The sequence below is a fragment of the Euprymna scolopes genome, chromosome 6, assembly GCF_053919585.1.
Source record: "Euprymna scolopes isolate OS-2025 chromosome 6, ASM5391958v1, whole genome shotgun sequence".
Taxonomy (NCBI): Eukaryota; Metazoa; Mollusca; class Cephalopoda; order Sepiida; family Sepiolidae; genus Euprymna; species Euprymna scolopes.
Window position 1 is genome coordinate 89,005,021 of NC_136487.1, and position 14,306 is coordinate 89,019,326.

General features: G+C 34.8%; 1 protein-coding gene across 1 annotated transcript in view; it reads left to right on the top strand.

The window, feature by feature from the left end:
• Positions 1–12,938, top strand: part of LOC145277772 (BAG family molecular chaperone regulator 1-like) — a 32,395-nt gene extending 19,457 nt beyond the window's left edge. The window contains exons 4-6 of the mRNA XM_080129520.1: positions 1,143–1,253; positions 8,074–8,232; positions 12,396–12,938. Of these exons, the coding sequence (XP_079985646.1) occupies positions 1,143–1,253; positions 8,074–8,232; positions 12,396–12,452 (327 nt within the window). The 3' untranslated portion in view covers positions 12,453–12,938. The remainder of the gene's footprint in view (positions 1–1,142; positions 1,254–8,073; positions 8,233–12,395) is intronic.
• Positions 12,939–14,306: the final 1,368 nt, after the last annotated feature.

The window sequence follows — 14,306 nt, forward strand, 5'->3', positions numbered from 1 at the left end:
CATGCCTTCACTGTTCACGTCCCAAAATAATGAACAATTTTCTATTCAAATATCTTCTTTTCTTCACACTACTTACCTTTAGAATTTCCTCTCTTCTCCTTGTTTCTCCGGCTATACCAACATGCAGAAATTTAAATGTAATGTCAATAAGATCTTGCTACAAAACTCGTTACTTAGGATGTCCACTATCAATCTGGCTTTGGATCACAATAAACCCATATAGCTCAGTGATAATTTGCCCGGGTTGAGGTGAATTAGAGTCCCCCCCCCCCAAAAAAAAATCAGTTACAGCATGGATCCATGTTTGAAATTCCTTGCAGGTTTCCAAGTTCGATATAAAGAAACTCAGAGGTTACATTAGATGAACCATCATGAAAATAAGATTAGAATAGTAATCCAAATAATCCAACCATAAATCCATATTTAAAGATATTAAAACCTTAAGAACATAAATTCTTCACCAAAATTATTGGATTCATCATTAATAAAACAAAGATTTCCAGTTATTTTTATGTTTTTTTGGAGACTCAGCACTTATGAAGCCCCAGAAGCCACTCTAAGATCAGGGTTAAGTGTGAGGTAGATGATGAAACAACAAGATAAGTCACAGTGGAACTTGGCTAAGGTTAGATTATCTAAATAGGAATTTAGTTACATTAGATTTGAAGACTACTATGTTATAGTCGGCAGGAAAGCAGACACACGGTATTGCATTCCATAGATGAACTCTTCTAGGAAAGAAACTCTGCTCATTGGACTTTCATTTAGTTTTGGGCACAGATAGAGAGTAAGGAAAGTTGTTGGTAGTTGTGTCAGCTAGGTGAGTATTTGTTGTGACCGTTTTACAGGGAGAGACCATAGATTGGAGTATCAATCTATGCTCCCTCCCTGTATGGTCAAGTATCAATAGAACAGAGATGAACATTGATTGTGTCATAAGATCCTTGAACTTTCCACTGTTTATTTAATTTCTTTGCTTGGGAGAATTCCATCACTTATTACTTTAACTTGTTGACTGCTTGATCAATCTGAATTTTGGACCCCCCCCTCCTCCTTAATATCAAACAATATGATTGATCAAAAATGTGTTGTCTTTTTTTCTATTCATGTTAAGCATTTTATTTAATTTGATTATATTTTAGAAACCTGCAGAAACTCCTGATCAGAAGGCTTTGACAGACATTAACTATGATATTGAGAAACAGGAAGAATCATTACAGCAGGTTTCGAGGCGAATCACTCGGTTGAACCAGGTAATCTATTATTTATATTAAAGCTGAATTAATCAACATTTGTTTCTCTAAAGCTTTTTTCCGACATATATTTTAGTCATACAAAATATATGGTAAAATCTTCCTCAGTTTTAGCATTGAACAATGTTTGAAAATAATTGTTTTAATTAGCAACAATTTGCAATTAATTCATCAAGTAATCCATTTCTTTTCTGTCTATTACTTTCACTCTCTCTCTCTGCATGTTTTTTTATGACCCTCTCCCTTCCCGCTCTTATTTTCATATAGTGTTAATCACTTTCTGTTTATTAACAGACAAGTGTAGCTATGGTTGAAACAGTTCAGTGTGAATAGAAGGAAATATGCGCACAAATAGTAATACTATTTAAGCTAAAGAAAGAGAGAGAAAGGATATAACAAGCAGAAATAGACTATTATGTTTCTGAATTTTTTAGATTAGGCTTGATAATTTGGATTATTTGAATTATTTGGACTACTAGTCTCACCTGGAGTGTTATTTGCATAACGTTTCCACCACTGTAATGGATAAAGTATGAGATGGAATTAAAGTGTGACACTCTTCTAGAGGTTGAAAATTCAATCTTCAGTGCTGATGATGCTCAGAATACAATTGCTAATTACATAAAACTATTAACCCTTCATGGCTATCAAATAAGACCCTGCTACCCTTGTAGATTAAATAAAGAGTTCTGTTGGAAATTCTGTATAAATTACCAAGTTTCACAGAAAGAGTCACAAGCTTGACAAGCTGCACTAGGTTAGAGATTATCGGACGAAACGTATGAATAATTCTTAAGATGGGAACAGGAGTTTGAATAATCCAGATTATACAGAAATTGACTCATTTTAGATTTTGTCTTTTTACAAAATTTAACTGGTTTTGCAAAACTTAATTTTCCCTGATTCAAATGTGAGCTCTTGTATTAATGTTTAGTTGACTTGTATATCTAATTATATAAATGCAACTTTCTCTGTGTGTGTGTGAGTTCATTCATTATAGACTCAAAAACGGCTTGACCGATTTTTATGAAATTACCCACAAAGGTACTTGCTGTGTCTGGCAGTGTTTTAAGCTAGGTTTTGCATCGAAATGTTTCCAACAAGTATCGGCAACTGATAATCGCTATGTATTATTGTACGTATGCAAATGAAAATGATCGGCCATTTTTCCAGGTCGTTGCTTAGCGACGAGCCAGACCAACGCTGACACCGTATTTCTGTTATGGAATTGTTCATACTACTATTTCACAGCACATGCACAGATGCACACACGACCATTACAGCGTGTTTTTCTTTGTTTTTTTAATTTTTGTGTGATGACGTAACTTTTTAATGTTGTTCCGTTAATTGGAAAGACGTTTATTGATACAATTGGAAAATTTACGTTCTTAAATCAAAAATTCACAGACTGTAATACCTCAATTACTGTATAAATACAACTTAATATTTTTTTATATTTAAAATAGTTCTTCCATTTTTTCATTAACTTGACTTTATTGACACTTTAAATAACATTTATTTATACAAATGCAAATTCATTAACTTACCAAAATTGATTTTTTAACTAATCAAAACAAAACACTCCTCATAACAACAATAAAACCACATTGCTTATACAGTGCTTATGTTATATATTCTTATCATCGAGTTCTCACTAGGGTTATCATCCTGGGGCGCCATTTTGAATTCATTGAGGGGGACCAAATTGAGCTTTCGTTACATTTGAATATGTTATATAGAGTTCTTCATTTAGGGGCACTTTTTACGTTTGGGTGTATACACTATATAACATCAAAAAGATTCCGTGTGATTGTCTCTAATATAAATGGTTGTGTATTTGATTATCATAAAGGGAATCGTGTGTGTGACATGTAATTTCTGAACCTACCTCTGTTTCTTCTCGCTGTTGAACCATCTGGCAATTTCTCATCCTGGAGGGAGACTTGATACCTGTTTGACGAAGATTTATCACTCCAAGACGATGAAATGGTTTTATAGTTTTTTATTTTACTTTCCCCAGAGGTTCTGCAGAAGTGGAAGTGAAATCGGCTTGTGTTAGTTCTTCTTCACACACGTCAGCGTTCGTCTCCCCCCTCCCCAGTTAAGAGGGGGAGACCACGGAAAACGTCCTTCTTCTTCAAAGCTCAAATCAAATCTCACCGATCTAGCCAACCACGTCACACATACGTAATTTGGTCAGCTGACCTTTGGTTCTGGTAAACGTGTCTACCTCCACGTTTACTCACCTCTCTCTCTCTCTCTCTCTCTCTCTCTCCCTCTCTCCTTCTCTATTCTCTTATAGAGACACAGAGAGAGAAAATAGAAAGAGTAAGAAAGCCAGAGAGGGGGGGGGAGAGATGCTCGTTAACATTCCTCCACCCCTTTTTTATCAAAATGTATGGCAAGCCATACATTTTTAATAACTAACTAACTAAAAAAAATAATTATGTCCGAAGTACATCTTTATTTTTTTCCACTTTCCGGACTCACCCCTTTTCCAAGAAAGATCAGGCACCAGTACTCTTCTACTACACTATCAACCCTTCTGCTGCTTCTCGAAAGTCCCTCCTCGACATTAACTTGCTTCCAAGTTAGACAAAGATACAGCTTTGCAGATATACATCTTGTCTAGGCGGTCGCATTGTTGGATATTTTCCACTGACTCTGCTCTTTATTTGGACCACTTGGCCAAACAAATGGAGACTCCATTTTCGATCACTTTTTCGAAATGGGGCCAGCATATCGCAATTACGACCAGAACGTCGGATGCTCCATGTTGGTGGTAGCTTTATCGCATGGGGACTCGAACCCCAGACCCTCAGATTAAAAGTCTGATGCTCTACCGACCCAACCATCCCACTCGCGTTCTCGACTTTCAGCATAGGCCTAAGTCCCAGTTTTTTTTCCTTTACTGTAATGCCCTGACGTCTTTCTCTGAGTGGTCCTATTACTGGAGCTTTGTTCTATTCTATCTACTACTTCGGGAATTCACAAAGCTCTTCTACTAACTCCCTTGGTTGGTCTAAGCCAAGATACGCCTTCACACTGATTCACTCGGAGCCTGTTTGAGTTCCTGGAACCCGACAAGATACGGAATCATCACCCCCTAACTAATGCGCCAAAGCTTACTTGCGCATCGATTTTTAACTAAGTAGCTTTCCCTTTGTGATTTTTCCGCATTCCCAGCAAGTCCCAAGATTCCAACCCAGATATCCCTCACACATTCCTCTAAAAAAATAAAAAAATAATAAGGCTCTATCTTGTCCCTTACGTAATCTGCATCTTTCCCTTTCTTCTATCTCCCCGTGATTAGGCTTGGTACCGACTGTCCAGTCGCTCCGTACCCTGAGGAATTATCGCAACCTCGCACGCCAGACTTTTGTTGGACAAGACTTATTGCCGTTGCTTGGGCCTACGTGGCATCTTCCAACTCACTGGAACCACTAGTATTGTTTTAACAGGGTACTCATTACTCTAAAATAGTATTTCCCCTGCCAAATTTTCTAATTTGTGACAATACCGTGGCTTATAAAAAAAACAATAAAACAACAGAAAAAACTGCTTTCTACAGCCTAATCGCCTTGTAATTCTCATGAAAAAAATGCAACTACGCGCTAAACGTCCCTAAAATATAACTAAACCAACCAAATCTATTCCAAAATAATTTAATTTAATAATACCAATTAAATTCACCCAACATGTTTTTTTTTTTTTTTTTTTTTTTTTTTTACACTTTTGGTACCTTTAATTCACAATAGGGTAACATTTTATTTTCCTAAGTACTTGCATACATATTTCATTCATCTTCTCTTGAGCGATTCGTAACATAATAGCCACGTCAGCCATTGCACCCCCTCTGCCCCTTACGCCATGTCAGAGGGCATTTCATTTGCTCTCTGAAGTTGATTACAACTAGATCCGCTCACGCTGGACAGAATACATTCCGTTTACTGCTATGTCAGAAAAAACTTTTTTTTTTCCAAAGTCGGTAAGCACAACCTGCCTTGAAGACACATAGCTTCACGGAAAACATCGGATTTCCACACATGAAGTACTCAAACTTGCTAAATGTTGATTCTACTCGAAATCAACAGAAATCACGATAAAAAAAATAAAATTCGAATCATTTCCCGAGAATAATGAAATTAATAACTACCCATGTAATTCAACACCTCTCCAAAATTCTAACATGCTTGCCACAGAAATTAAATTCCATTCACGCCCCACTTTTTTCTTTCATTTCTTCATATAGTTTATTTAACCCTATATTTATCCTTTTTTTTCTACCTTACTTATGTGGTCAAAACGTCACTCATGTCGAATAGAACCTTTATTCTACTTTTCGAAAATTGAAATTAATACCGACTGAACCTTTGACTCTTCCGAAACTTTTTTTTTTTTAAATCATTTATTACACTGTTTAAATCTTATTTCTTTCTCTTTTTCCCTATTTTATTATTACTATTATGATTATTAATTAATTAACATGTTCTTTCTTTTATTAATCATTCTTTCAATAGACCCCACAAGCAAAGATTTCACCTCACCATTCTGCGAAAAAAAATACATGTCAAAGAACAAGAAAATTCTGCCAATACCGTTTGACAACACATCAATTACATAAAAATAATAAATTAAAAAATACAAAAATATCCTATAAGCAATCACAAAGTCCCATCTCACTAACAACAAAATTCCAAATAACAAAACACAGATTCGTGGATACTCCTTTTGACCACGTCATCAAAAAAAAAAAAAAAAGAATTCCTACGAAAAATTCGCACAATCAGCGAAAAAGAAAAAAAAAATCATTTTACTGGACATGACCATTGTCTTTTCATCAACAGTACATATTGTTTTTCATTAAAAGTTACATTTAGTTCACAGTTTAAAAATGACACAAAATATTCATAACACATATTTTTGATTGACATGTTTATCTTTTTGGTTTTCTCACTGGCTGTTGTTAAAAATTTACAAAATTTTCCCTTCTAATTTTGACATTAAGTGATATTTTTCTTCGTTCATAACGAGCTAATTCCCAATACGATAAACATTTTTTTTTAACTATTTTCTATATATAAAGTTTTACATCTGTGTGTCTGTATGTCTTCCTTTTCTTTCTTCGTGAAAAGGTTGTACGTGTGTAGTGCTTTTTCTTTTTTCTTTTTTTTTTTTTTCTTAATTATTTTTCTAATTCGCCTAGTGTTTTAATGGACCCTACGTTGTGTGTGTGTGTTGATTTGTATTTTTTTTTTTACTGTTCTTTCTTTTTTTTTTTCTTTTTTTTTTTTCCAGACATTTTATTGTGTTTTTCTTGTCTTTTTTTCGTCCTTTTTTCCCCGTGGTAATCGAAGTTCTTTTTTTTCTTCTTTTTTTTCTTTTAAACCCACCCTTGCTAGGTGGTCTTGTCAGTTGAGGCACCAAATTTGAATATGTTATATATTCGTTATCATCGAGGTTATCCTGAGGGGGACCAAATTGAGCTTTCGTTACATTTGAATATGTTATATAGAGTTCTTCATTTAGGGGCACTTTTTACGTTTGGGTGTATACACTATATAACATCAAAAAGATTCCGTGTGATTGTCTCTAATATAAATGGTTGTGTGTTTGATTATCATAAAGGGAATCGTGTGTGTGACATGTAATTTCTGAACCTACCTCTGTTTCTTCTCGCTGTTGAACCATCTGGCAATTTCTCATCCTGGAGGGAGACTTGATACCTGTTTGACGAAGATTTATCACTCCAAGACGATGAAATGGTTTTATAGTTTTTTATTTTACTTTCCCCAGAGGTTCTGCAGAAGTGGAAGTGAAATCGGCTTGTGTTAGTTCTTCTTCACACACGTCAGCGTTCGTCTCTCCCCTCCCCAGTTAAGAGGGGGAGACCACGGAAAACGTCCTTCTTCTTCAAAGCTCAAATCAAATCTCACCGATCTAGCCAACCACGTCACACATACGTAATTTGGTCAGCTGACCTTTGGTTCTGGTAAACGTGTCTACCTCCACGTTTACTCACCTCTCTCTCTCTCTCTCCCTCTCTATTCTCTTATAGAGACACAGAGAGAGAAAATAGAAAGAGTAAGAAAGCCAGAGAGGGGGGGAGAGATGCTCGTTAACACTTATGCATTTACGAACACTTATTTAAAATTCTCTCTTTTCTCATTTAATTTTCTCATAAATTTTGATTGAGATTTTTTTTTCAAAAATTTATATTTTTATATAATTTATTTTCTTACACTTCATAAGCATAAAAATGGCATTAAATCAACCCCCGACCAAGGTCGGGTAATACTGCTAGTATATATATGTGTGTGTGTTTGTGTGTGTGTGTGTGTGTGTGAAAGAGAGTATGATATGAGTAAGTTTAATTAAAGTCCAAACAAAAATTAATTTTTTAAATCTATTTAAACGTGTAAACATATCAGCAGTAAAAAATTGAATATCTCTATTACCACTTTTTTGGGTGTCTTTGATGGATTGATATTTAATATTTATATTTTTACATCTTGATATGTGTACTGGATCTTTAAAAGATGGCTTTAGGAAACTTTGATTGAATTAGGTAAGGATTTGTAAAGCCAGCACACTAGAAGAAGTGTGCTCTGGTCTACAAAAAAATGCCTGAGCGGCTCACTAGGCATTCCATAATAGAATCCAATGTTGTTTAAATTCTAGTTACTTTAGTTTCTTTAAATGTAAGGGAAGTTACTTTTTTTATTATGGACGCAAAATTACCTCCCTTGAAATAGTCTTTTTATTTTATGTTATTTGAAATGATGATGAATTTCAAAAAATATCCAATGTTTCTTTGCAGGAAAACGTTGGTGAAATCAACTGGAAAAAAATTTCTGATGACTTAAAGGTTGTGGATGAAACGCTGATGCAGATACTGGAAAAACTTGATGGGCTGGTTTTCTCTGCAGATTCTACTGACATTAGGCCAAGACGGAAAGAACTTGTTACCAAAGTTCAGGTAAATATCTTATCTTTTAACATGCAGACAGGCAATATCAAAAGAAATAATGACAATGTCTGTTCATACAAAATCATTTATTTTTATGGACAATTTTGCTATGAAAATGAAAAATAAAAAGTTTATGAAGAATTATAGTTCAAAGAGTTCAAGAATATTCTGTTAAAAGAATGGTGTGTGTTTCTGTGTGCGTAAATTGGATAGGAATGAAGATGTGTGTGCGTGTATTAGTGTGTATCAGTATTAATAAGACTATAGAGCCAAATGCCTCAGCACAATATTGACGAGGGATATTTTTGTGTGTGTGTGTGTGTGTGTGTGTGTAGAGTAAATTCTCTATTTAAATATGTTTGTGTAGTCATTTGCAGTCGCTCGGTGTATCCATTTATACACCAAGCAACATCATACCAAACATTGGCAACATCTGACCTGTAGTATTAATATTGTTTGTGAACGACTGATTTTTTTTCCAATTAACATTAATTTAAAAGGTTGTAGGTAAGAGTACACAGTCGTTTTGGCATAAAGTTATGATTTTTAGATCTCATTTTCTTTTGTGATGCTCAACATGCCTTTTCTCTATTGTTATTATAGTGACTGCTGTCCAAGTATGTTTTATTTGTGTTGTTCAAAAATGCTTAAAAGTGGAATTGAGTTCTCTACTAATCCTGGTCACACCAGAGTTGCAGCACATATTCACATGTATATTACCATAAAATTGTGTTCTGAATACTTGTGTGCTTTGCTTATTTTGGCATAAAAAAAAAAAATGAAAAGAAACACGGTTTTCTGAATCCAAGGATAATTTTTTGGTCCCCATCTCTTCGGTGCTAGATGTCTACAACTCCATCTGCACATTGCTTTTAAGTAGCTGAGCTCAGCATCAGTCATACCAGAACTCTTTTACTTGATACAGTTGCACTTAGTATCACTCACCAGAAATCATTGGAAGTCATCTTGTATTGATCCGACTCCACTACATTAAGACAGCATATCTATGTTAACGTGACAACAACTACTAAATCAAATAATGTGTGCTATTCTCGTCAGATTTCACTCACCATCAATTTCTATTGGTCACATTCTAATCACACCTGATACCAGACTGACAAGCAGTTCAGGGCCAATGACTACATATGACTACATCACGCTGACGATGAGGGACCATCTATCCTGATAAACCAACGTTACAGATCAAGACCCACACATCTTGTATCTGTTCATAATTAATACACATTGTTAAAGTCTTTTTACCTTGCTATCAAATGCCTTATATGGGAAGAATATACGATAGTTTTGGTTGCAGACGCAGCAAATAGCTATAATAAGAATATTCCACTAAAAATAGAGATAAAATGTGACATTTTTTCAAACAAATCAATCAAATGTCAAAAAAGTCTGCAACATTTTTATGCCACAATATTCACATTCAAAGAATGAAATATTTACATTAACTGTTATGATATTGTTCAGTGAAAAAGTCGTTCCCCACACTAGTTAGTTTATAGTTTTGCATGTATTTTGTGTTATTAAAGTATCAGGTTGTCTGGATAGTCCATGCCAATTTTTACTTTTTTGACATGTTAAATCATGTCAAATTATTGACAGCTGTACATTTCCGGTTAGATTATAACTCAAGCTTGAGAAAGAAAGTTAAAAATTATTTTATCTGGTGTTCATTTTGAAGCTCTTTGAAAATGGAAGATTGCATGACCAATTTTTAGGCACTTGATGCTTTTCTATTTCCATAAAGACAAAAATGCTACAAAAACAGCAAAAACAAATATATGTATAGTGTATTGTAAATAATAGTTTAATTGACAGAACTCTACAGTAGTAGTTCACAAAGTTTAGAGCTGGAGATTTTAGCCTTAAAGATAAAGAATGCTCAAGCAAGCTACACTTAATAGATTTAGTAAAATTGGGTACAAAAACTTGATATGATGTTTGGGTGAGACATGATTAAAATTTTGCACAAACTTTTCTAAAATAACTAATTACTCCTACCATTAACATAGTGTGACAATTACTCCTACCATTAACATAGTGTGACAATTACTCCTACCATTAACATAGTGTGACAATTACTCCTACCATTAACATAGTGTGACAATTACTCCTACCATTAACATAGTGTGACAATTTGGAAAATTAGCAACAATTTACTAGAAAAGCTTTTAATTTCCTTTTTTTAATACAGAGTGGAACGATAAAAGTGTCACCCTAAAGAAAACAACACTACGGCTTTATTTTAAAACTTTTATTGAAAAATCAATTCAGGTAAATTGATTATGTAGTAGAGCTGGCATCTATTCAATGTAGCTGCCTTCAACCTCAATCACCGCCTTGATATGGATCCAGAACTGAGAGCATGCCTTTTCCACAAGTGCTAGCGGGAGCTCGGCAGATGGCGGCGATCAGGCTGGCTTTGATGTTGTGAGAGGTCATGTTGGTGATGTTCTCAATGAATGACCAAATGAAGTAGTCCAATGGGTTCAGGTCGTGGGGAGAAGAGGGGACAGTGAGAGAAGGGTACAAAGTTGTAACACTTTCTAATACCAAACATAGCTCTCTTTGGACTTGTGGGCCAGTGCCGAGTCCTGCTGCCACACCCAGGGTCTGCCAGAGGCTACCTGATTGCACCAAGGGATCACCACATTTTCAGCACATCCAAGTACACTTTGGTGTTAACTTTCAAACCAACTTCGAAGATGTGAGGTGGTATGATGTGTCCCTTTCTTAAAACCATACCAAAGACCATAATCATAGCCAGAAACTTTGTTGAACTGTGCCCTCAAGGGTTGAACTATCCACATTTGCATTTTGAAGGTGCTGGCAGTGGTCCTGTTTTCATAACTTGAATCAGTAGAAAGCATGAGTTATACAGCGGCACATCGCTGATCTCGCTTGTTGAACATTGTGTCACTTTCAGGCATGATAGAAGATTCCAATTGCTCTTGTGAGTTGTCCACAACTGACCAACTAGTGGATGGTCTGCAACAAAGAAAGAAAATTAGTTTTCATCAAATGGAAATGGAATCATGCCGTCTTTTCTAGGGCAACAATTTAATTAATAGGGTATCATTAATGAAGATTACAAAGTAAGAATTCAATTCTACTAATTAATACGAGTTTAATTTACTTTAGTAATAGATATTCAAAACTGTAAAGTTATGAAAAGAATGAAAATCTAATTTGTATCATTTGGTTTATTTGGATTACTGTTTTTGTTGTTTTTTTTTTTACCTCCTGTTCACTCCTTACAAAGCATGTCGCCACTTGGACAAGGGGCTACTATTTGGAGCAATGTCTAGGAAAGATTAACAAGATATTAGTGTGTTACATTTAAAATTCAGCATATCAGTACAGCCAGTGAAGCAGGCAGGGAATTCCAAAGTCTAGCTGTTCAAGGGAAGAAACTATTAGAATAGAAAGCTTTCTGGCATTTAGGGGCAACAACAGTGAAGGGGTTAGATCTTATTGCTAAGCGGGATTGTCGGGGATATGTACATTGAAGGGGTACAAATGAAAAGAGTTCATCAGAACACATTCTATTAAAATATTTGTAAAACAGGCACAGTGATGCAACATTGCAGTGATGGTTCAGGGGCTGGAGCTTAGTTTATAAAGTGGGACCGATTAGATTGACAACTTTTTTTCGACTATCTGAGAGAGAGAGAGAGAGAGAGAGAGAGAGAGAGAGAGAGATTAGTGGTAGATGCACCAGCTCAGATGGTTCTTATCTTGGATCTTATTCTCACAACGTGAATATGCATTGGTTGACAGATCTCTACAAAATTGATTCATAGTATGTAGCACTTCAGATTTTGCCCTGAATGATAAAGAATGCTCAACAAGCAAACCTAACCTTTATGGATGGTGACTAAATGAAGATATTAATCAAGAAAAATCTACATTACACAACATGAGAACTATTAGAAAGGCTTAACACATCAAAATCCACCATTCATTTTTAAATATTTAATGACATATATATTATTTTTTTTTTTTTAACTTTCTTTAAAATTTGGTACAAACGTTCTGGACAATCTGGTGTATGAGAAACAAATTAAGCACAACACATGAATGTTTAATTAAAACCTTTTTATGCTGAATATTTTATATAAAAAGTGCTTTTCATTTTTCTTTTTTTTTTTTTTCAGAACCTGTTGAAAGAATGTGACAATCTTTCTCATGTTAATAAAAAGTCAACTAAATAAATCGTTTCACATCATCGAAGAAATACCACATTGTACATTGTTGATCATATTAAGAAAATAAAAAGCTAAAACTTCATATTAAGAAAATAAAAAAATAAAACCTGCTCAACATGAATTTTAATAACGCAGTGTTCTTTTACATTGTCATTTTATTTTACATTTGTTACGAAATACACATACTGAGGAGAGCACTCAGGATTGGCATCCTTGCGCCACTCTGACTGACAGTTTTAAAACAATAAATTAAACAAGATAAAATTGGTCTTTAAAGCAGGATACAAAGATGCAGAACATTTAACAAGAAGATTGGAAAGGTCAAGCGATTACACGGTGGGTACACAAGAAAGAAGAGGAGAACAAAACATCTGTTTTCTTATCTGACATCAAATGGAACAGACCCATAAAATTTATGCTCTCCTGTTTTGTCCTAACTCAAACTAGACAATGAAGATAAACTGAATAAAAAAAATTAATATATTTTATTAATACTGACTTTGAGTTATTATTTCACAGTATGCAAACTATGCCTATTTAACATGTTTAATTTCTAATACGAGTTGATTTTCTTCTTTTACTTCTTTTAATGTGTCTCATATACACCATGATCACGTTGACATATCTGTTCTCGCTAGCTCACTGAAGTTAAGCAATGTTGAGCCTGGTCAGTTCTAGTTTGGTGACCAACATGCGAATTCCAGCTGCTGTACGTAAGAGGACATCGACAATTCCTTGCAAGAGTTTAAAAAACCAAACATCATCATCTCTTTTAATAGGGATATACATGCGGCTGGGAACCACTTGTGAATTTCATACTCCCATGAAATTTTCTCTTTTGGAGGAAGTTGGTTAAACCCACTTTAAGGTTGGTGCTGTACACACACACAATGTATCTCCTCCTCATCAGATGCATGTTGCACAAAATGACTTTCTCCATGAAACTCTATCATTTCCGTTGATTTTGATGTGTTATTGTTTGCGGTTATCTTTGATTGAGTCATTCCAAATCTTTCTCAACCTGCCTTTTCCTCACTTAATGATCAAATGAAGCAGCATTCATCCTAGGTTGAATTCTAGAATATCAAATTCATGAGTGGTCCCCAGTTGCATGAATATTTCGGTCAAGGGAGATGACAACATTAAGTTTTTGCAGTTCTTGCAGAAAGGTGTCAGCATCCTACATACAGCCCTTGGTATTTCCAAATGGTCATCCATCTAATACTGACCAGTTGCTTAACTTCAGTGATATGAAAACTGGTGTGTCAACATGATTATGCTGTATTTTCGTTGCTTACACTCAGTTTAAATGTGTGTACATCTGTTTATCCAACGAAAGCTTAGGATGATATTAGTTTTCAGGTTTTACAGTCTGATTTCACTATTCAATGTGTGACAAATTTAAATAACATGCCAATATTAAACTTTGCATGAAGATCAGATCTGGTATAGAAAGTCATGTTTTGTAGCTAAATTATGCCATGGGAGGTCACTCAGGGTTGTATTATTGTAACGCTAAATGTAGTCTGATGTTATAAGGACTGTATGTGTTTCTAATAGTTGCTTTGTAAATTTCTTTTATGTCTACACTGTTTAGAAGATCTGTAGATATTTAGTGTCGAAACGGTTTTAGTGTGAGACTTGGGTGAATGATTGGTTCTGTCAGCAATGAACAACAAACACAGATGTGTAAGAATAATAAAAGTGCAAAGTTATGTTGCTTTTACTTTGTACTTTTGTTCCTTAGAAGAGATTGAATTTAGAAGAATTCTTAGTCTTTTTCTATTCCTGTTTTCGACTGGTTGCTGGCTTCAGTCCCCCTTTTCATCTGTCTCTCACACCAACCAAGCATCTTTTGAT